At 42.2% G+C, this 20885-nt stretch overlaps 1 protein-coding gene across 2 annotated transcripts in view; it reads right to left on the bottom strand.

Moving 5' to 3' along the window:
* The window catches only part of LOC126457308 (translation machinery-associated protein 16 homolog), a 46322-nt gene extending 25779 nt beyond the window's left edge, over positions 1–20543 (bottom strand). The window contains exons 1-4 of one of the 2 annotated variants that reach the window (XM_050093493.1): positions 19769–19811; positions 18594–18628; positions 16750–16841; positions 510–650 (exon numbers count right to left, since the gene is read on the bottom strand). In XM_050093493.1, the coding sequence (XP_049949450.1) occupies positions 510–650; positions 16750–16841; positions 18594–18628; positions 19769–19796 (296 nt within the window). In that variant the 5' untranslated portion in view covers positions 19797–19811. Of the gene's footprint in view, positions 1–509; positions 651–16749; positions 16842–18593; positions 18629–19768; positions 19812–20467 lie in introns of those variants that run through there. The other variant, XM_050093494.1, reaches the window with a different exon arrangement.
* Between the last annotated feature and the right edge of the window lie 342 nt (positions 20544–20885).

A 20885-nucleotide genomic window follows, 5' to 3' on the forward strand; every position in this document is an offset into this window, starting at 1 on the left:
TTCATTGTTCCACTGTGATTTGTGATACAAGAGCACTCTCACACTATGACTGGTTAAATTCACATCTATTGTTTACTGTTATTGGTTTAAGCTGCAATCACAGTTACTGCACTGGCGTCCCTTGTACACCAGGGATAAAATCAGTGTCAGAACTTTTTGAAAAGACTCTGTACAACTCTTACACCAAACAACATTTATTGACAATGGCAACCATGGCCAATACTACAGCTGTGCTTCTTATAATCTAATGTGTACTGCATGCAGCAGGTTAACATGCCATATTCCACACCCAGTTCATGTACAAATGGTTTCTATTTCATAGCTATATGGAACCTCTGCACAAGGAATCTGGAAGAGGTTCCTTCTTATTGTAAACTTTAATTACAGTTAACTGAACAGTATAGAGTGTACGATGCTGGTACAGTACAGAAACCATTCACCAAGACAAAAAAATATGAGTGTCATACCATATACTACACATTTCATTTCAACTACAAATTAAACAATACCGTTCAATAAGTTCCATAAGCATTTCCGCTGTACACAGTGCAGCATTTGCATCGAGGTTGTCTTTGAACCATTGTAACTTCTCCCCCAGCAAATTCTGCCTTACTTGATGTATTAACTTAATCTTCTCACGTGCTGAGATCCTGTAGGATAAGAAAAATTATTTCCTCTTAGAACTGATGACAGTTATTCATTCTGAACACCAAAAAACAATCTGTATCTTAAGCTTCACTGTATTATAGACTTCATATTAGTAAAAATAATTCATTCATCCTCTGCTGAAAGCTGAGTGCCTTCTCCTGCCATGCTACTATACTTCCAAATGAAGCTATTAATATAAATTGCAGTCTTTACTATTCTTCTATCTTTTGGTAGACACCTCCACAACAGAAATAAAATGCATACTATACAAATTAGTAGTTGATTAGTCATATGGCTAAATCTGAAGTAAAACACATATAGCACTACGATACAATAAAATGTACTGTCTTACTATAAAGACTGAAACAGCCACTATGCTAACAAATAAAAAAAAAAAGAAAGAAAAAAAGAGAAAATCTGATTAACAGAAGTCTTTGATACTGCTCTGCAAACTCTCAACCAAACTTTGCGACTTAACCAAGACCTCAGGCAATACTACAAATTAGTATGACTGATTCTGAATTCACATTTGTTAGCTTCGCCAACTTAAACCAAACTATCACCTTTAAAACTATCCTACACTTCTCAGTATGCTACAGATTAGTCTGTCACAAAAACCTACATTACAAAAAATACAGAGATAAAAAAAATATAACCAGTGTTCTACTTGCACATATACAATGTCACATGCCACAACAGCGTCACATCAGGAGGAGATGACACATGCTACCATCAGGTTCAGTTGACACAAAAAATTTGTAGCCTCTCACATGACACCAAAGCAACCTCTTTTTATTGAAACAAAATTCGGTCATACAGACAATACCCTTTAACAATTTTCAATTCAAGAGAGGGCTAGTACCAAGCCCTTCCTCAAATGACAGTATCACACTTCACACACAGTGTAACATACTAAAGTACACATTATTTCTTTGTTTTCTGAGAGCACTAGAACATCACATAATTATCCATCATTAACTACATAAATAGAACAATGACTACACTAGGTATTGCTTTCAAATTGCTAATAATGGGAAGGAAAGTGACAGTCATGGCATATTATCATAAACTGTCAAGATATTCACCAGAAATGACCAGACAGACCCATGGAAAATCTAAATCAAAATGGACAACTTTATAATTTAGATGCTGAACAAGTACTCATTGATACCAATACAGCATTCAACTGAAATCAAACTGTGCAGGTGCACATAATTCACCTACCCCCAGCTTACAGGCTCCAATTACTGCACTGGGTAGTATTTACAGATCAGAGCGAAAAGCCCCTTAATTATAGAACTGTTGTCCAATTACAAAATACTATCACTCTGAAAAAGTGAGTGTGTCCAATTCGTACCCTAACTTTGTTGGTTTACAACATGAAGATTACAAATCATTATAGGATATAATGAAGTTCATGGTACAACTGTTCTTTGACCATCACCATTATCACTAAATTGAGGTTGTAGTGACAAGACTGATCTGTAGTGGAGTCTGAGTTGGGAAAGGCAATGAATATGCCATGAAAATTTTACCTCTACATGATGCATTCTGTAGTAATATTTAAGTACCATATGAAACCCTACTTTCCCATCGCAGCCTGATATTTTTAAGTCTGTAGTATGTTTGGATGTGATTAATAACAAGAATACACTCACCTATATACTTCATTTCCTGCTGGAATCCCAACACTTTGATAGTTAAAATATGTGAGACTTCACAACAGTCACAATACTGCTTGAAAGCATCACTGGTTAAAATGGGCAGGTAGTATCATATTCTTCAATATTTCATCCATGTGTTTCAATTACTTGAATGTGTACCAGTAATTAACTATTGAGATTACCCTGTAAAAGTAGCAAGGCTTTTTCCATGTCAGGTGGCACAAACTGGAAGATGCTCCCAAATTGTCCGACTTCAGTTTTGATTTAGTTTGTATGGAATCTATTTAAGGGATCTGAATGCCTTTTTGCCAAGTTTCAATTCATCTGTACCTTGTGGTAGGCACTACAGTTGTTTTCACAATGGCCACTTTCTTTAGTCTATTGTTCTTGAAGTAATACAGCTGATTGTTTTTGCAACATTCCATACTGACTAAGTTTGATATTGACACAGAAATAACATAAATGAAGATCAAGCCACAATCTCTTTTCAAACTTCCTGAAAAAATTTATAACAACCTATTTTCCACATATTTTAACAAAAAATACATAGTGAGCAAAAGACACTGCAAACACAATCATTTATCAGAGTATATGTTAGGGTTCCACATCTACCTCTACGTGGATGTTCTGCAAATCACATTTAAGTGCCTGGCACAGGATTCAATTTTCTATTATTCCAATCTCAAACTAAAAAAACTCCTCCCGAACAGGCCATGAAGGCCCAACGGTACTGACTGGCTGTCGTGTCATCCTCATCCCATAGGTCTCACTGGATGCAGATATGGTGAGGCATGTTGTCAGCATACCACACTCCCAGTCGTATGTCAGTTTCCGAGACTGGAGCCACTACTTCTCGATCAAGTAGCTCCTCAGTCTGCATCACAAGGGCTGAGTGCACCCCACTTGCCAACAGTGCTCAGCAAACCGAATGGTCACCCATCCAACTGATAGCCCAGCCCGACAGTGCATAACTTCGGTGATCTGACAGTTTTACCACTGCAGCAAGGCCATTGGCTCCAGTCTCTAACAGCACGCGGAAAAATGAACACCTACAGCTTTCTGTGCAAGCTCCAATTTCGCTTATTTTATTATTATGATCATCTCTCCCTGTGTAGGTCGGTGCCAACAAAATATTTTTGCATTCGGAGGAGAAAACTGGTGATTGAAATTTTGTGAGAAGATTCTGCCACAGTGAAAACGTCTTAGTTTTAATGATGTCCACCCCAAACCCCGTATCATTTCAGTGACCCCTCCCCTATTTCACAATAATACAAAATGTGCTCCCCTTCTTTGAACTATTTTGATATACTCCGTTAGTCCTATTTAGGGAGGATCCCACACCACACAGCAGTATTGTGGAAGAGGACAGACAAGCATAGTGTAGACAGTTTCTTTAGTAGATCTGTTACATTTTGTAAGTGCCCTTCCAATAAAACACAGTCTTCAGTGAGCCTTGCCCACAACATTTTCTGTGTGTCCCTTGCAATTTAAGTTGTTCGTAATTGTAATTCCAAGGTATTAAGTTGAACTTATGGCCTTTAGATCTGACTGATTTATCACGCAACCAAAGTTTAACAGATTCCTTTTAGCACTCATAAGGATGACCTCTCTTTTCATTATTTAGGGTCAATTGCCAATTTTTGCACAATACAGATATGTCTTCTAAATCATTTTGCAACTTGTTTTGATCTTCTGATGACTTTACTAGACGATAAATGACAGCATCGTCTGCAAACAACGAAAGATGGCTACTCAGACTGGCTCCTAAATCATATAGATAAGGAACAGCAAAGGGCCTATAACGCTACCTGGGGGAATGCCAGAATCACATTAGTTTTACTCTAAGACTTTCCATCAATTACTACAAACTGTGCTTTATCTGACATGAATCCATGAATACAGTCACATGACAGACGATATTCCATAAGCACGCAATTTCACTACAAGCTGCTTGTGTGGTAAAGTGTCAAAAGCCTTCTGGAAATCTAGAAATACAAAATAATTTCAAATTCATTATCAATAGCACTCAATACTTCATGTGAGTAAAGAGCTAGTTGTGTTTCACAAGGACAATGTTTTCTAAACCCATGTTGACTGTGTGTCAATACACGAAGTAATTCATCATGTTAGAACACAATATATGTTCCAAAATCCTGCTGCATATTGACGTTAATGATATGACCCATTGCTTGTGTCTTGCTGCTAGCACATTTCACATACGACTCGTTGGATTTTCTGTCAGGTTTCGAGACAAAGTTTCGTTGTGGAAATTATTATAAACATCTCACATTGAAGTCCGCACTAAATTTCGAACTTCTGTAAAAGTTCACCAATCTTGGAGATTTTGCATCCATTTAAATTTGGCATGTTTGTCTCGTTTCTGCAACAACATTCTGATCCATTTTGTGTACCAAGGAGGATCAGTTCCATCGTTTGTTAATTTATTTGGTATAACTCTCAATTGCTGCCGATACTGTTTCTTTGAATTCAAGCCACACCTGGTCTACACTTACACTGTTCATTTGGGAGGAGTGGAGATTGTCTCTCAGGAAGGTGTCAAGTGAATTTTTATCTGCTTTTTTTAAATTTAATATGTATATTTTTCATTTATTTTTGGACGATTTGGGGATTACAATATTCAGTCTTGCTACAACAATCCTGTTTTCACTAACCCCTGTATCCACTTTTTATGCATACCTCCAGATTTAAACACGTATTTTCGCCAACATATTGAGGATAAATTAAAGTCACCACCAACTATAACTGTATGAGATGGGTACTTGTTTGAAATTAAACTCAAGTTTCCTTTTAACCTTTCAGCAATTTTATCGCCTGAATTGGTAGGTTGGCAAGAGGATCCAATTATTATTTTATTCCAGTTGCCAATAATGACCTCTGCCCATAGTAGCTCACAGGAATTATCTGCTTCAATTTTGCTAAAAGATAAACTACTAACAGCAACAAACATGCCACTCCCAACTGTGTTTAGCCTAGCCCCTCAGAACAGTTAGGTTCTTTGCAAACATTTCGGCTGAACTATCTCTGGCTTTAGCCAGCTTTCAGTTCCTATAATAGTTTGAACATCTATTAGTGCTTGGAGCTCTGGTAGCTTCCCAAAACAGCTACAACAATTTACAACTGTTATACTGATGGTTCATGTATCTACGTTCTTCATGTATTCGGCCTGCATCCTTTGAGACTGAAGCCCTTTTTGTATTTTCCCACGATCTTCTAACTTAAATACCACAAAGTCCATGCCCCACAACCCCTGCTACCCATGTAGCCACCTCCTGCAAGTAGTGCACTCTTGATCTATTCAGCAGAACCTGAAACCCAACCATCCAATGGCGCAAGTCAAGGAATCTGCAGCCTATACTGTTGGAGAACCACCCGAGCCTCTGATTCAGACCCTCCAGTCAGCTCTGTACCAGAGATCTGCAATCGGTCCTGTCAACTATGCTGCAAATGGTGAGCTCTGCTTTCATCTATCAAGCAAGACTGGCAGGCTTTACCACTTCTGTTAGCCGCTTCAAACCAGAGAATCTCTTCCAATCCCAAGTGACATCATCGGTACCAACATGAGCCATCACCTGCAGTTGGCTACACCCTGTGCTCTTCATGGCATCCGGAAGGACCCATTCCACATCTGGAATGACTCCACCAGGTATGCACACTGAATTCTATCATCTATCTGTAATGGCCCATCTCCTGTAACAACATACTACCACTACCACGTGACTCAGTTCTCAGCTATCTGGATATTAAAGATACAAACCATATCAACAATTTTTTATCTGTAGGAAAGGGCCATAAGGATAATAATTATATGCGGTAGTTGGCCCATGGTAAAGTACTTTTTAAAAAACTGTGTATCCTTACTGCAGCAAGTGAACAGTATGTACCAACCTGTTGAGGAAACAAGGGAAAATACTACTAAGTTTTTCAACAATATTGTAGTTCTATACGTTATCATGAAACGAGAGCAAGTTTGGCCTTACAATCATGCAGAAAAAAAAAATCTACACAAATTTTATATCATGGAATAATATGGTACAATAAACTGTTTGAGGAGATGATAAAGAGTACTACAATACATCATTTTGGATAGGCAGATAAAATGTTCTTCATAAGCAATGCATACGGCACAATTTGAAGGTTACTTAGAGGGCTCAGGATAGTGGTTAATAATGAAAGTGGACAACTACAACACCCTGTCACATTACAACACATGATCAAAATGTAATACTTTTACAAGGAACTTGTGTGCCAAGATCTACAGGGGTCAACTGAAGACTGGTGCCACCAGACAGCTTTGATCCATGCCATAAATGTAATGTGTTGTGTGTGACATCACAGTCAGTCAAACAATGTATTTAAAATGGATTGTGTTTACAGAGAATGGGTTGGAGTATACTGTGGCGCTCTCAACTGTGGGATATTCATGGTTCTAAATTAACTGTAAGTGATTCACTGGACTTCTTTAATGCTATTTGTGAGAACAATACTAAAATGTTGATGGCAGTTTGTTAGTGAGCTGCAGTTATCAGCTACAGACTCATTGCTGGATTTGGAATAATTAGTGCAATGTGTTGTTTATTTTATGTTTCATTTTCTGTTAATCATAGATTTGACAATGAAGTTCACAAGCAGGTTGCTTTGTCCAACATGAGAGATGACTTGTTAACCAAAATTAAATTGCTACAGTTGTTCGGTTTCACTGCTGAGTATGTGAAGTGTTATGTTTGTAGATGCAGTATAAGAATGACCAAAGTTGCTGTGTCTTAGATCAAGGACCAACAGATGTGGCATTGTCAGCAGGACAAGTTTTGGCTTGCTATTCAAAGGGGTTCTTGGTTTGAGAAATCTAGGTTGGTGATTCTTGAAAATGTATTCATTGCATTATTTTTGCTGTCACTCATTGACAGAATTTTGTACTCAAGGGAACAGGCATTAGTGACCGGACTAGACGGGTTTCCTTTCTGAAGAAAGGTGTGCATTGAATTAGTTAAGTGTAGGGGAGAAAGGGTTAGTGCTGTAGTTGAAATTGACAAGTCTGCATTTGCAAAGGTAAAGTATCACAAGGGTAGGGCATTGTGCAATCATGAATATGGGGTGATGTTATCAAGAGGACTGTTTCTTATGATGTGTTTTTTTAATACTGTGGATAGAGGGACAATCAGCCTTTAGCCGTGAACCATAGTGTTGTAAGAAAGGATTGTGGACCTGAGCTTGTGCTAACTATCAGTAAAATCCACAGTAAACATGGGGAAGAAGCACTCCTCCACCTTGCAGTCTCATGTAGATGAGTACTGCTGAGCAAGAGTGTTCCACATATTTTTCTCCATTTAAAAGTTTGTTGAGGGTTATTTGAAAAAGTATAAACCAAAGGTTGTTAGCTGAATTGGTTGGGGGTGGGGTGGGGGGAGTATTGTTGATTACAATTGTGTGGGGGTAAGAGAGATTTTGGCTTTTTTTTACTTTGGCTTTTTTTTACTTTCCTGTGTTTTTTAAATTTATTCTGAAGGAACGAATTACGTAATTTTTTTGTTATTTGTATTTTCGTTTACAATGGGTATTAGTTTGAGGTGCGCAGTGGATTTGCGGGGGGCGAGGGGGGGGGGGGGTGAGAAATGGGTGGTATTTATGTTTTTTGTTATTCAGCAGAGAGAGAGAGAGAGAGAGAGAGAGAGAGAGAGAGAGAGAACAACCATGTGTTTGTGCCGCCAGCTAAGATTTGTGTGTCACCTGACTGGTTGGTATGTGATACATGCAATACATGTGTTTATGTGCATAATTGCATTTTTCTTTTATACTGAAATTTGAAATTGGTGTTAATGTAATTTTTTATGAGTCTTTGGGTTGTTACGTTCACTGTAGGTAATTATATACGAGTCTGACTGGTGCATATGTGGCGTCTGTTTCACCAACACTGGCAAGGATAAGCTTTCAATATTAGCTGTATCAGCAAGTTTTGGTTTTGTGGTACTGTGAATTTCATTTTAGATATATAGATCCAGTAAAATGTCCAATGCCAAGGTGCCGAGCTATGTGTAGTTTTGTGAAATTTGTGTTAGCTATATACAGTTCTTGCAAAACAATTAGCTCTTTAGGTGGTGGTGGTTGTTGGGATGTTTAAGGGGGACTAAACAGCGAAGGTCATCAGTCCCACATTCCAAAAACAGGCGAGCCGAAAATCGGCGGAGCAGGTAAAAACCCAAGGGGGGAGGAGACGCCCCCCCAGGCGCTAAGAGAACACAAATGCAGCAACAAACACTACAGACAAGAAGAGTACAGATGAACACCAGACAGAAAGAAACAGAAGAAAAGAAGATGGTCGGAGACTGGTTGACTGACCACGAGAACAAAAAAAGGGAAAGAGTCAACCATCCGACGACCACCAAAACAGCAACAAATATGGAGAGACGCGAGGACAAAAGACACAGAAAGGGAAAGGTGCAGGACCTCCCTAAAGGGAACCATAAAAAGGACTACCACGGATAAAATTTAAAATGTCATCAGCTATGGAGGCATCGTCACATAAAACCAAAGGCAAAGTGCCCGGGAGATTAAAAGACTGCCGGAGGGTGCGCAGTCGGGGACACTCCAACAAAATATGGGCGACCGTCAGCCGGGACCCACACTGACACAGGGGGGGATCCTCCTGACGCAAAAGATGACCGTGCGGCAGGTAGGTATCGCCGATGCCAGCCGACACAGGATGACAGAGTCCCTGCGAGAAGCCCGCAGGGAGGAGCGCCACACATCGGTCGTCTCCTTGACAGCCCGCAGTTTATTCGGGGATGTCATGCCATGCCACTCAGCAGTCCACATCCCAAGTACCTCACGGCACAACACCAGCTGCTGATCGCGAGCCGTGAGGCCGATCTCCAAAGCTGGGGCGTCGATCGCCCCTTTGGCCAGCCTGTCAACACGTTCGTTCCCCGGGATGCCAACGTGACCTGGCGTCCAAACAAAGACCACCGAATGAACAGAACGGGTAATGGCGGAAACAGACTCCTGAATAGATGATACCAGAGGAGAAGAGGGATAGCAGCGGTCGATGGCCTGGAGGCTGCTCAGGGAGTCACTGCAGATGACGATGGACGTACCTGAGCAGAAACGCATATGCTCAAGAGCGCGCAAGATGGCCACCAGCTCTGCAGTAAAAATACTGCAGCCAGCCGGCAAGGAGTGCTGCTCAACATGGGCAGCGTGAGCAAAAGCATAGGCAGTGCGACCGTCAACCAGGGAACTGTCAGTGTAGACAGTCTCACAGCCCGAAAATGAGGCGAGGAGCGCAAGGGAAAGGCGACGGAGGGCCACAGGCGGAACCGAGTCCTTGGGTCCCTACGCCAAGTCCAGACGGACGGACGGCCGGGGCAAACACCAGGGAGGCGTAGGTGCATGGACTCGGAAGGGAGGCAGAAGAGGGAATGACCCCAGTTCTGACAGCAGGGACTGGACGCGGACAGCTATGGAAAGCCCAGACCTAGGTCACCGTTCGGGCAGATGGAGGACCATGGCAGGGCAAAGCAGGCGACGATTGGGATGGCCCAGCGAGCAATGCACATGGACAGCACAGTCAGCGAGCAGTCGATGGCGGCGAATCCGCAGCGGGGGAACCCCGGCCTCCACCAGTAGACTATCCACGGGGCTCGTACGAAAAGCGCCAGTTGCAAGCCGAACCCCACAGTGGTGTATGGGGTCTAACAACGTCAACACGGAGGGTGATGCAGACCCATAGGCCAGGGTCCCATAATCAAGCCTGGACTGCACAAGGGCCCTGTACAATCGCAACAGTGTGCAGCGATCCGCACCCCAAGATGTGTGGCTCAGGCAGCGGAGTGCGTTGAGGTGCCGCCAGCACTTTTGCTTCAGCTGAGTAATATGAGGAACCCATGTGAGCCGGGCATCAAAGACGAGTCCTAAAAAGCGGCAAGTGTCCACCACTTCAAGTAGGTGGCCGTCGAGGTAACGTTCAGGATGAGGGTGGACTGTCCGACGCCTGCAGAAGTGCATAACTCTAGTCTTGGCTGCAGAGAACTGAAAACCATGAGTCAGAGCCCATGATGCTGCCTTGCGAACGGCTACTTGCAACCTGCGTTCGGCGACTCCCGTAGTCGTGGAGCTAAAGGAGATGCAGAAGTCGTCGGCATACAAAGAAGGAGACACCGACGACCCCACGGCTGCAGCCAGACCATTAATGGCCACTAGAAATAAGGAGACGCTCAACACCGAGCCCTGCGGGACCCCATTTTCCTGTGTATAAGAGGAACTAGAGGTGGCACCGACTTGCACCCGGAAAGAGCGGCGCAATAGAAAGGTTTGAAGAAAAACTGGGAGCCAACCACGAAGACCCCACTCGTGCAACGTAGCAAGGATGTGATGCCTCCATGTGGTGTCATATGCCTTCCGCAGCTCAAAAAATACAGCAACGAGATGCTGACGTCGGGCAAAGGCCGTACAGATAGCAGATTCCACGCGCACCAAATTGTCCGCTGCAGACCGTCCCCAACGGAAGCCACCCTGGGATGGAGCGAGGAGACCGCGCGACTCAAGGACCCAATACAAACGCCGCCCCACCATACGTTCGAGCAATTTGCACAAAACGTTGGTGAGGGTAATGGGACGATAGCTGTCCACCACCAGTGGGTCCGCACCGGGCTTCAAGATGGGGACAATAAGACCCTCTCGCCATTGCGACGGGAGCATGCCCTCGCTCCAAATGCGGTTAAAAATGGTGAGGATGTGTCTCTGGCACTCCCTGGAGAGATGCTTCAGCATCTGCGCGTGGATGCAGTCTGGTCCTGGTGCTGTATCAGGGCAATCGGCGAGGGCAGCGAGGAATTCCCTCTCGCTGAAAGGAGCATTGTATTTTTCAGAACGATGCGTGTGTAATGATAACGGCGTCTGCTCGGCTCGCTCCTTTAGAGAGCGAAAGGCGGGGGGATAAGTAGCAGTCGCAGAGCTCTTAGCAAAGTGCGCAGCAAGGCGTTCAGCGATGGCGGCAGTGTCCGTGCAGACAGCGCCGTCCAAGGAGATCCCAGGGACACCCATAGGGGTCTGGTATCCATAAATCCGCCGGATCCGGGACCACACGAGCGAGGGCAAGACACGGGAGCCCAAGGATGAGACATACCTCTCCCAGCACTCCTGCTTACGACGGGCCAAGGCACGGAGCCTCTTAAAGGCGATGAGGGTCTCCTGAGACGGGTGCCGCCTATGACGCTGGAGGGCCCGCCTACGGTCGCAAATAGCCTCAGCAATCTCCAGCGACCACCAGGGTACAGCCTTCCTCCGAGGGAGTACAGAAGAGCGGGGGATGGCAGCCTCTGCCGCCGAAATGATTGACATGGTTAAGACACGGACCACCTCGTCAATGTCACCCTGTGGGGGAGACTCGATGGTTGCAGCGAAAGTAAAAGCCGGCCAGTCAGCCCTGTGGAGGGCCCAGCGGGGCAGGCGCCCAGAAGAATGACACTGGGGCAGTGACAAATAGATGGGAAAATGGTCACTACCACACAGGTGAGGATGCACTCTCCAGTGGAGGGATGGGACAAGTCCGGGGCTGCAAAGAGAGAGATCGATGGCCGAGAACGAGCCATGGGCCACACTGAAATGCGTGGGAGCACCGGTGTTCAAGAGGCTAAGGTCGAGCTGAGCCAACAAATGCTCCAAGGCACGACCGCGGTTATCGGAGACAGTCCCACCTCATAAAGGGTTGTGGGCATTGAAATCGTCCAGTAACAAGAAAGGTGGCGGCAACTGGGCCAGCAGCACAGCCAGCTCATGCTGCATGACATCACCATCCGGTGGAAGGTAAAGACTGCAGACGGTAATAGCCTGTGGCGTCCACACCCTAACAGCGACAGCCTCTAAAGCCGTTTGTAGAGGGACAGACTCACTGTGAAGAGAGTTAAGGACATAGATGCAGATGCCACCAGACACCCTTGCATAAGCTGCTCGGTTCTTATAATAACCCCGATAGCCACGGAGGGCGGGGGTTCGCATTGCTGGAAACCAAGTTTCCTGCAGAGCAATGCAGAGAAAAGGATGAAGGCTGATAAGGTGTCGGAGCTCAGCTAGACGGTGGAAGAAACCGCCGCAGTTCCATTGGAGGATGTTATTGGCCATGTCTGAGAGAGGCGTGACGGGACTTGGAAGGCAGATTACGCCGCTGGGTCACCTGCTGCCTCCAATTGAGCACCGGTGCTAGCGCTATCCATGGCGTCTGAGGGACCAGCAAGATCGAGGTCCTCAGTGGACGCCAGAATCTCCACCTCGTCCTCAGACGCAGAGCTTGTAGGAAGCGGTGGGACGGGTGCCACCGCAATGTCGGTATTCTTGGGGACTTTTTTCTGCTTCTGTTTCTGTTTCTCGCGTTGTGCCTTCGGTGGTTCAGGCTTGGAGGGCTTCACAGGGTCAGTCTCAGGGACGGACGACGACTGTGAGGCCCTACGACCAGGGACTGGTGGTTGTTTGAGCCACTTGCGGGTGTCTGCTTTTCCGCTGGTCGGGAGTTGCGAAGGGAGGTCCACAAGGGACCCCTTCCTTGCGAGAGGAGCCGAAGAAGACTTACGTTTCCCCGGCTGGGAAGGGGGAACTGATGTCCCCGAGTGTTGGGGGGGGGGGGGGGGTGTTGCTCCTGAAGTAGATGGAGCAGGAGCAACAGGTTGTGAAGGGCCCCCCACACGAGCAAGGGGGCTGGTGGATTCTGACCGACCTTAGAGCCGATTCGGGACGACGGGAGAACCGTCGTGGCAGCAGCGGCGTAAGCTGACGTCATTGCCAGGAGCCACTCATATTTCCGCCTGGCCTCGGTGTAGGTCAGGCGGTCCAGAGTCTTATATTCCATTATCTTCCTTTCCTTCTGGAAGATCCTACAGTCCAGTGAGCAGGGGGAATGGTGTTCTCCGCAGTTAACACAGATAGGAGGCGGGACACATGGAGTATCGGGACGGGAAGGACGGCCACAATCTTGACAGGTGATGCTGGAAGTACAGCGAGATGGCGTGTGCCTGAACTTCCAGCACTTAAAACAACGCATCGGAGGAGGGATATATGGCTTCACATCACAATGGTAAACCATCACCTTAACCTTTTCGGGTAAGACATCACCCTCGAAGGCCAAGATGAAGGCACCGGTGGCTACCTGATTATCCTTTGGACCCCGATGGACGCGCCGGACGAAGTAATTCGCTCTTTACTCGCACAAAGTATTGAGTGCTACTGACACGGGATTTCAAATTGATTCCATATTTTTGTATTTCTGGAAGGCTTTTGCCACTGTACTGCACAAGCAGCTTGTAGTGAAATTGCGTGCTTTTGGAATATCGTCTCACTTATGTGACCCTGGATTCGTGATTGCCTGTCAGAGAGGTCACAGGTCATAGTAATTGATGGAAAGACATCGAGTGAAACAGAAGTGATTTGAAACATTCCCCTTTGCTGTTTCTTATCTATATAAATGATTTGAGAGACAATCTGAGCAGCCGTCTTAAGTTGTTTGCATATGATGCTGTCGTTTATTGATTATAAAAGTCATCAAAAGATCAAAATAAATTTCAAAATTATTTATAAAACATACCTGTATGATGCAAAAATTGGAAATTTACCCTAAATAACAAAAAGTGTGTGGTCATCCGCCAAAGTGCTAAAAGGAATCCCTTAAACTCTGGTTACAAGAAAGACCAGTCAAATCTAATAGGCCGTATTTTCAACTAAATACCTTGGAATTACAATTACAAACAACTTAAATTGGAAGAAACACACAGAAAATGTTGTAGGGAAGGCTAAGCAAAGACTGTGTTTTATTGGCAGGACACCTAGAAAATGTAACAGATCTACTAAGGAGACTACCTACACTACACTCGTCCGTCACCTTTTAGAATACTGCTGCACGGTGTGGGATCCTTACCAGATAGGACTGACAGAGTACATCGAAAAAGTTCAAACAAGCACAGCATGTTTTGTATTATTGCAAATTAAGGGAAGGAGTGTCACTGAAACATACAGGGTTTGAGATAGATACCATTAAAACAAAGGCGATTTCGCTGCGGAGGAATCTTCTCACGAAATTCCCATCACCAACTTTCTCCTTCGAATGTGAAAATACTTTTTGACACTGACCTACAAAGGGAGAAACAACCACCATAATAAAATAAGGGAAATCAGAGCTCATAAGGCAAGATATAGTTGTTTGTTCTTTCTGTGCATTGTCCAAGAGTGGAACAATAGAGAATTGTGAAGGTGGTTCGTTGAACCCTCCGTCAGGCACTTAAATGTGATTTGCAGAGTATCCAAGTAGATGTAGATACAGTGGGTCAAGTGAAATTTTCAGCGTTGGTTTTTGATGCTATGTTTGGGTTTGCTGTCTGTATTAACGCTATATAGGTCAAATGAAACTTCCTATGTTATTTTCTCCCCCTCCAAGCTTTTTTATTGTGGTTTTGTTGACAGTTGAGCATTTCATTTGCTTGATTTTTGTGTATCTGTTTCAGTATGTCTTCATTATTAGGATTACCATATATAGTTTGTCCACACCTAAGACCCCCCCCCCCCCCCCTCCCATTTCCTGCAACTATCCCATCATTTTCTTGTCATCTATATAATTAAATATGTTTCATATTATTTGTGGCTGTTTGTGTGTGTCATGTGTGACACTGTCACTATACTGTGTATGCATGAAATAGTAATGTCAGCCACCTCGACAACATCGTAGATCAAACTTGATGGGTGGTATCATAAGCTTTGGTTAGCCCATGTATAGTGGATGACAAAAATTTATTATTCTCCCGAATTAAACATATCACACACCATGAGGTGATGCTGACTCAGTTTCTCAGGCAGACTGAGAGCAGGACAGACTGAGGGCATAGCTGCACCTTTACTGTCTGAAGTGAGTTTTCCGAACAGACTGGAGGGACTGTAAGGAGCATAACAGCATGTTTGTGATCCCGGAATCATCAGTGGGTGTCACTAGTGTGTGCAGCACAAGACTGTTTTATAATATAAGTTATCTGGTGCAAATTAAAGAACACTGTACAATAGGAACCAAGCAAATGAAGCAGTGTAGTTGTTGGAACTCTAAACCCATTCAGGAGGATGGCAATTGCTCTGTCTAACCATCACGATTTTGGTTTTCTTTAATTATTTCATGCAAATGCTGGAACTGTTTCTTTAGCAAGGCCAAGGTCGACTACCTTTCCTACACTCACATAAAAATACTTATTTATTCTATGTGCATGTGTATTTTGAGTTATTGACTTCCTCTGTATTTTGATGAAAAATGGTGTATCACTCTGACAGCGTCCTTAAACAAATAAATAGATCAAAGTTTAGTGTATTTGGAACTTTTGAAAGCTATAAAAAAACAAACATCTTAGAAATGTTCAGCATTCAACCATATTTACAAATTAATTTTGTGATGTGAATGTAAAATGACTCGTTTCACATCACTGTGATTTATCATGCAAAATAATACGTGGAACATGAAACTAACATACAAACTCTAAAAGTTTGATAGTATAAACATAGTCCATGCATTTGTAGGAAAGTTCAGAATTCACTAATTTTCTGACAGACGTATACACAAACACTGATAAAAGACCTTTATCTAGTGCCTTTTAGTATCTACCTGGTTGTCGTCAAAATGCAGGGACAATTTGTCATGAGAAATGTTTTCAGTAAGTATGAATAGAGACTGTGATAGTGGCAACACATTCTGGTTTCCATTTATATTCGGTGAAAAAAATTTGCATCACAACAGCATTCTGAGGGCACTATAGTCCATATGATAGAACATGAGCCCTGACATTTAAAGTGGGCTTCTTAGGGCTGCTGCTTTGCGCACCTATCGCAAACAATCATGTAATGTCATTTTGTATTAATGTCTATAAAGTGCTGCTGTTTTGCCACAGTTCTATGCGTGACAATTTTTAGTCACATAGCTTCAGTACCACATGCAGCCTTTTTTTGCTTTGCAACCGTAAGCTGGCAGAAGTCAGCAACAGTGGCCTACAAAACTTCAGGATTCCTTCGAGTGCTTCCAGTTACAAAGAAAGTGGCCCTTGTGAACACAGCTCTGGTAATTACAGAAACAGATGGAGCTGAAACAATTCCATAAGGATTCTCCATGGCTACACTACTGCTTTATCGAAAAAATCTAAGTGTGTGTGTGTGTGTGTGTGTGTGTGTGTGTGTGTGTGTGTGTGTGTGTGTGTGTTTGAAAGACTAGACTGCACTAGTGACGTATGAGAATCTCACACCTGAAAGTTCATTAATTTCACACTTATAAATTTGGTCACACTGTGAAGAGAGACGCTAAGAAACTATTCTGATTTTAAATAAGTGGCAGGTCCAATAATTTGTGCAACACAATAACAACAAAAATAATAATACATTATAGTGTTGACACTGTCAATAAAAAAGTGGTTACCTGCTTATCTTCTTTGTAAGCTGCTGGGCTTTTCGGCTTCTTGGATGGATAACTTTGGTGAGCTTCTTTAGATCATTCTGAATTGATTTAGGCTGAAAGAAATCAACTCACTTTGTATTTTTGACACTGCTGCAGTTTCAGACTGACGCATTCACAGAATGAAAGACATAAAAAAAATGGTGTGAAGGTGAAGTAAATTAGTTAAATGAGTCAGCATCTAGTAACAGCAGTAGGAATAGAGAATACAGAATAACAGTGGTTAACTAGCATCCCATTTACAACGAAGCAGAAGCTTGGATTTTTAAAGGAAATTGGCCGTCTCCTTTTCAAACATCCATTCTTGCATTTGCCTTATGATCTAGGAAAACCACATATAATCTAAATTTGGATGACTGGATGGAGATTTTAACGACTTATTTTCATTGCAGATCTAGAGTCTTAACCTCGTTTCATACATAAAGCGACTGAGTCTCAGAAAGAAAGAGAGAGAGAGAGAGAGAGAGAGAGAGAGAGAGAGAGAGAGAGAGAGAGAGAGAGAGAGAGAGAGAGAGAGGGGGGGGGGGGGCGGGGGGGGGGGGGGGCGGGGGGGGAGAGGATAAATTCTAGTGTCCGATTCCACTTGTCGGCTTTGACAAATGACATCATACCTAAGACAAAGACACTGCATGGAGGCAATCTATGACAGGAACAGATCATACTCATATACAAATGAAGCATGTGATAAAATTACTCACATTTAACGTGATTATTATTTACACACAATTACATCCAAACGAGTTTAAGATAAAGAAAATAAATAAGAACAAGATTAAAAAAATTATGTCAGATTAGAATTATTACCATAACTGATGTGAGTAGAGGGCTGCAGACAGCCACTAAATGCATTACAGAACAATGCATGGTGAAATCATACCATCATAAAATTGCATTAATTTTCGTATTAAGCATTCATTCAAATGGAAGAAACACAGGAAAGTTGGGGCTTTGGACAGGGAGAAACAAAATTGCAACAGAAAAATGGGAAAATAAAGCAAATGATAAAATAAGAATTACTAACATGAAATATGGAGAAACCAGCACCCTAAATCCTAAAAGAAGCAGTTACACAAGCAAGGAAAATCCATAGAACGTAACAAATACTGGAATCAGTAACTAGAATTGACCTATACAAGTCATCAGTTCCAGTTACAGACTTCAACTATTCAACCGTAGAATGGTGGGAGTTGGTAACTGGAATTGACCTATATATGGAAAAACAATTTACATAATGAACCATGGACTGTTTGGAATCTGTAACTACAACTGACCTATATACCTAAATTCCAGTTATCAGTTCCACACTTTCCCTGGTAAATAACATATCAATATGTTAATTACAGTCACTGATTCCACAAACCATTATTTTTCAACGTTTTTGCAGTAATTATGTGCAGTATTACATTGTAGGATTTCTACTTCACTGTTACTTTCTGTACTACTGCAATAAATAAATTGTTGGACATGGCAGTACATAGAGGAAAGAAGCAATGGAAAGAAACAGACAAAAGAATTCTACTATGTAGGACAAATTTACTAATCCATTTCAAAGAACTTATTGTCCAAAGTAGTAAAGAAAACATTTCCAAAAATGAAAAGCTCTAAAAACACACTTAAATAAATAAAACATAAGTATAACAGAACCTTGGAACCGATAACTATGCTAAAAATAATTCACACCAGCTGCAATAGCTCAAAAATGACTAACGATAGAATTTGTACCTCAACAAAGAAAGTAAAATTGACAGAAGTACAGCAAAAACATCGAAATTAAAAACGTAAAATTGGCTACATGAAAAGAAACTTACCACATATGAACTTCCAAAGGAGTGAAAGATCAAGGCTGACAAGAACAACAAAAAATTGACATAACAAGAAATAATTATATTATGAGATCAAAGTATAACAAAATACGCAAAAACCAGAATAACTTGTAAAAAATTAATAAGAAACACTAACTGCCAGCCACGAAAGAAGCACCACCTAAATCAATTCATCCCCACCATCAGCCCCTAACTGTATGCTAAATTTTAAAATAAAACAGCCAAATGATATCACAAGTCAATCATATAAAGCTGCAGGCACAAGGTACAACAAGCCGACCCTTGCCACACCATTGTACCTAAAAAAATATTAACACAACAGAAAACCTCCCCCCCCCCCCCCCCCCCCAGAGAAACCAGGAAAGTACCAAACCCACAGATCATGGGAAAAAAAAAAGAGAGAAAGAAAGAAAAAAAACCCACCCACACCTAACTAACAACACAAGCGTTGCATATTTTACTGACCATTTTCATAAATACTAGAAATACACAATAACCTTTAGAAGTGCTCTTCCTCCAACAGTATTCATCCAAATGGCCATGCAACACTGAAATCTTTCTCTTTCCCACTCGACAAGAGATTTTACAGCCCCCCCCCCCCCCCAATACCCCTCAATAGTATTTGCAACTGCCCCCATCTTGTAGTCTTTAAACTCAATGTAGTGATTTACAACCTAATGATAACGCCTGTCCCCAACTCATAGGAAACAAACCCTTCTAACATTACCATTGAACTTTCTCCTACAAATTCTTCAATTTAAGAGGCTAACACTGCGTTCATACAATTTGGAATGACCCTAAATACAATATCACCACAATCCCACTAAGAAATTATTACTCCAAAAAACCAGAACCCAACAACCTCATGCTCCCTTTCATACTTTTTCTTTCCAAAATGTGACTCTTTTACTTCAACTTTAACCAGGATGGCTACACAAACTTAAGGGCGGGGGGAATTCCCCAGAACTCCAGGAATGGGCAACCAGATAGAAACGGCCTCATAAGAAGTCCCTAATAAATTAATGTTGAGCATGTAGGTGGGAGGAGCAACACTCAGTAACTAAAAGTTGGCGGAGGAAAGGTCGGATGATGTGTGTCATGATATATAACAACCTTATTCCACTAGTACTACAGTGTACAGGAAAGTAATCAATTAGAACCTGGTCTGATAGAAACTGAAGAGCACATGAAGGTATGGTACAGTTACAGTGTGTGAATGAAATGCCACTTAATAGGAAACAAAGAACATTTTTCGAAAGCTCTATAATGGGTAACGTGCTTCAGAGTGTTTAATAGGAAAAAGGTCTTCAAGATTGTGGAAAGTGCACAAAACATTACGATTCAAAACAAATGCTTGGACAGCGCAAACTGGCAGTCTCAAAGCCAAAAACCATTTATGGTAAAACTTACGAAGGCAAGACTACCACTATTTCTGCGGAACTTCTATGTCACACAAACCCCGGACTATGTCACACAAACCCCGGAAACAGTTAAATCGCTACACTGCTCCGTATAATACTGACATTAACTACCACCACTCTGGAGAAATTACTACGAAAATGGGTTGTACATCAATACCTTGAACATGATACGAAATAAATGCTTCGACCAATCACTTCCCATTACATGCAAGAAATAAGTGAAAATAGCAATAAAGACCATGAACAACCATGAATATTCCATGGAAACGTTTACGTCTCTTTCTTCTAATTTGACATCAATAATCACAATCATTTCTATTCAGCTAGCGCTACCAGAAACCTTCAGCTTAAATTTTTCATTACTAAGCAAATATTTCAGATAACTAATTAACAGAGTGTGTTTGAAAATGAATTGTTTACACGCTTTCAGCAACATACCATTTTCACAGTACTTAAATCACGCACGTACGACACAAACACACGTGACTCACATTTCATTAAGTCAGAGACTATATTCCATTTCGGACGTAGACTTTGGAATTATAATTTATGGGTGTTTACTCCAATATTCCTGGCAAAGTTACTGATTTTAAAATAAATAGAGACCTAGGTTCCATCAAGCATCACTGCTATTCCATTTCAAAAACAGTAAAGCAATATTGCACTTCCTTAAATACAATTATTTAGATTTGCTACAATAAAACATTTTCAAACGAAATGTATCTATGAAATTATATTACGATAGTTATTACTAAATATTGCCGCATAAGTATTTGTATATGACTTTTTCCATGAGATTATGAGACTATGAAGGCTGGAAACTTGCCCTATTACAAACTGAGTTTACCATGCGAAT

This window comes from Schistocerca serialis, chromosome 2, assembly GCF_023864345.2.
Source record: "Schistocerca serialis cubense isolate TAMUIC-IGC-003099 chromosome 2, iqSchSeri2.2, whole genome shotgun sequence".
In the NCBI taxonomy this organism is placed as follows: domain Eukaryota; kingdom Metazoa; phylum Arthropoda; class Insecta; order Orthoptera; family Acrididae; genus Schistocerca; species Schistocerca serialis.